Source organism: Nicotiana attenuata, unplaced genomic scaffold (genome assembly GCF_001879085.1).
Source record: "Nicotiana attenuata strain UT unplaced genomic scaffold, NIATTr2, whole genome shotgun sequence".
Classification (NCBI taxonomy): Eukaryota; Viridiplantae; Streptophyta; class Magnoliopsida; order Solanales; family Solanaceae; genus Nicotiana; species Nicotiana attenuata.
In genome coordinates, this window is record NW_017671089.1 from 124387 (window position 1) to 127523 (window position 3137).

Here is a 3137-nt window from a genome sequence, read left to right on the forward strand (position 1 = left end):
GTTTTTGGATCAAAATCAATTCTATTTGATGGTTATTGCTGTTGAGACTTGCTGATTGCTCCTGTTAGCTGTTGAATTGCTGCTGACCTTTCCTTCTTCTTCTTATATTTCCAACACCAGGTACACATTTGAGCTTCTTTCACTGTAGATCCCCTGCTGAAAATGAAATGAAACTGAAGTTCATGCTATAGATCCATTGTTTAATATTCCTGTTATGTTTGAATGATTTTTTGTGCGATCTAGTTGGTCGTCCAGTGTAATTAACAGTGGACTGTAATTAGGACTTTTAAAACGACTTGGACTGTGTTGATTTCCAATTTGTAGTAATCTTAAAGTGGCTGTTAACGCCAAACAGGACAAGTAGTTCATTGAGATTCGATTAGCATTGTTAGTATACATAGTACTAGACTGGCTGAATTGTATTAATATAATTTGTAGTTACTTAGCTTTAGATTTAGTATAGTAATACTTCTTTAGCCTAGCAATTTTCTGTGTAAAATTCAAAATCATAAACAGTTTAAGTTTGCAATTGAGTTGGAGTTAATGGTTGGTCACGTTGAGTACAATTCTAAGCAAATGTTCAATGCAAATGTTGATGATTCTAGGTCAGTAATCGAAGTTAATAGTTCACTCTAGTTTTAGTTGTTTACTCATCAGTTGGTTCTTAAATTTAACTGTTGATCAAAGGGTGAAATAGCTGTGGCATGGTGATTGTGTGAATTCCAGTTTTGTTCCATCATCAGTGTGTTCCGAATTAAGCCTTGTTGCTGGGCTCACGTTAGCCCAATGGCATGAAGCCTTGATAACCACCGGTTGTCTAATTTCTGGCCCTCATTTGGGCCTGAAGCCCAATTTAATTGCTCTCTCGCGTATTGGGTTGTTTTGGGGCCTAGTAAACTGAAAATCATAGACTTGAGATTTAAGCCTCTTCGAATGCTTTTAATGAACTGATTGGTTAGTAAGTAATTAGGGCTTTTTTTTTCCTTTTATTTTTAGAGTCAAACAAAGATAGAAAATCGTATTCGCTTTTAGGTTTGCCTGTTAAACAATAAAAGGGACGAGCCTCGCCGAACAAAACCAACACATTGTGAGGGCCCTCGATAAATGTTTATACTAAAAACAATTAGATTTCGGATCGGGCCGTTTAGCGGATTTCACGGCCCTTCCTATAATAACAACGCGTTAGTCTCTTTAGGCACGCTTTTAAAATTACTCTCTTAAACTCGGGTACACATTTATGTGACCCAAATCCAAATCTCAACGGAGTCGAAATGTGTCAACAATCACGGGTGCACTGGTGCGACGTGGTTCGAGACGCATTTTTACGACTTTGCAATTCCTTAAAAAAATGAAAGAACAAATAAATAAAATAAAAGCAATTTATTAATAAGAAGTACATAGGTTAGAACATGTTTTAAAATCAGATAAAAGCAAATACAACAGTTGAGCGACCGTGCTAGAACCACGGAACCCGGGAATGCCTAACACCTTCTCCCGGGTTAACAGAATTCCTTACTCGGATTTCTGGTTCGCAGACTGTTAACAGAGTCATAGTTTCCTCGGTTCGGGATTCAATTGGTGACTTGGGACACCATTAATCTCCCAAGTGGCGACTCTGAAATCTTAATAATAAATCCCGTTTCGATTGTCCTTTAAGTGGAAAAACTCCTTTACACCCTTGCGGGTGTAAGAAAAAGGAGGTGTGACATTCACAGACCCTGGTTCAGCAATTAGAGAAGACCTGCTGTCCATTATTCCGCCCATGATGTCTAGTGATGACAATGATACACTCACCAGCGATCCATCAATGACAGAGCTCAAGGAAATAGTATTCTCCCTGAACCCTCCTAGTGCAGCAGGACCTGATAGCATGAATAGGAAGTTCTATCAAGCCTGCTGGGAAGTGATCAAGGAAGTTTTCCTCAAAGTTGTTCTGTCATTCTTTAGAGGAAATCCAATGCCCAGATATATGACCAATGCATGCCTTGTTCTCTTGCCTAAGGTTGAATTCCCTAAAAGTCTCACAGAATTCAGGTCAATTAGTCTTAGCAACTTCATCAACAAGATTTTCTCCAAGGTTATTTACTCAAGGCTTGGTCCCATCCTCCCAAAGATAATCTCTACAAGCCAATCTGGCTTTGTAAAGGGCAGGAACATCTCTGAAAACATTATACTGGCACAAAAAATAGAGCATGGTATCAAGAAGCCAACTGTGTGGTCAAATGTGGTCATCAAGCTTGACATGGCCAAGGCCTATGACAGAGTATCCTGGAGTTTCACTTGCATCATGCTTAGGAGAATGGGATTCAGTGAAATGACCATTGACATGATCCGGAGAACTATGTCCAAAAAACGGTACTCAGTCATTGTTAATGGCACAAGATGTGGATTCTTTCAATCTACAAGAGGCCTTAAATAGGGTGATCCACTTGCCCCATCCTTATTTATCATAGGAGCTGAACTACTGTCTAGAATGCTCAACATTCTCAACCATGATCAGATGTTTCATGGATTTTATATGGAGAAGAGAGGTCCTTAAATCAACCACCTAAGCTTTGCAGATGATATCATCATCTTCACCTCTAGCAGAAGAAATTCCCTGAGAAAAATCATGTGGATTCTTAGAAACTATGAGAACACATCTGGCCAACTCATAAACAAACACAGAGTCATTTCATGACTGCTTCCTGTGCACTCCCAAGTGCTATCAGAAGAATTCAAGAAGTGACAGGCTTTTCTAGAAGGGATTCACCACTCACATACCTAGGCTGCCCTCTGTATACTGGTAGGAGCAGAATTATGCACTTCAGTGGTCTCATTTACAAGGTGCTAGGCAGAATAAAAGGTTGGCATGGTAAGATGTTATCCTATGGTGGCAGGGCAACCTTGATCAAATATGTCCTTCAATCCTTACCAATCCATAGACTTTCAGCAGTATCCCCTCCAAAGACTGTCATGAAGCAAATTGAAAGGTTGACAACTAGCTTCTTCTGGGGAATAGATAAGGACAAACACAAGTATCATTGGGCATCATGGTCTAAGCTATCCTTCCCTCTCAATGAAGGTGGTGCATGTTCTAGAACCATTCATGATACCTGTAAAGCCAATGGAACTAAAGTAAGTGGTGGCATTTCAGA

The 3137-nt window shown here is 39.6% G+C and overlaps 1 protein-coding gene across 1 annotated transcript; it reads left to right on the forward strand.

Moving 5' to 3' along the window:
• Window positions 1–1765: 1765 nt before the first annotated feature.
• On the forward strand, window positions 1766–2419 carry LOC109205848. Its single transcript, XM_019368603.1, has one exon. The coding sequence runs from the start codon at window positions 1766–1768 to the stop codon at window positions 2417–2419; it is 654 nt and encodes a 217-aa protein (XP_019224148.1).
• The last annotated feature ends 718 nt before the right edge of the window (window positions 2420–3137 follow it).

Excerpts from the sequence above, each read along its gene's own strand:
- LOC109205848 (XM_019368603.1), top strand. The coding sequence starts at position 1,766 with ATGTCTAGTGATGACAATGATACACTCACCAGCGATCCATCAATGACA.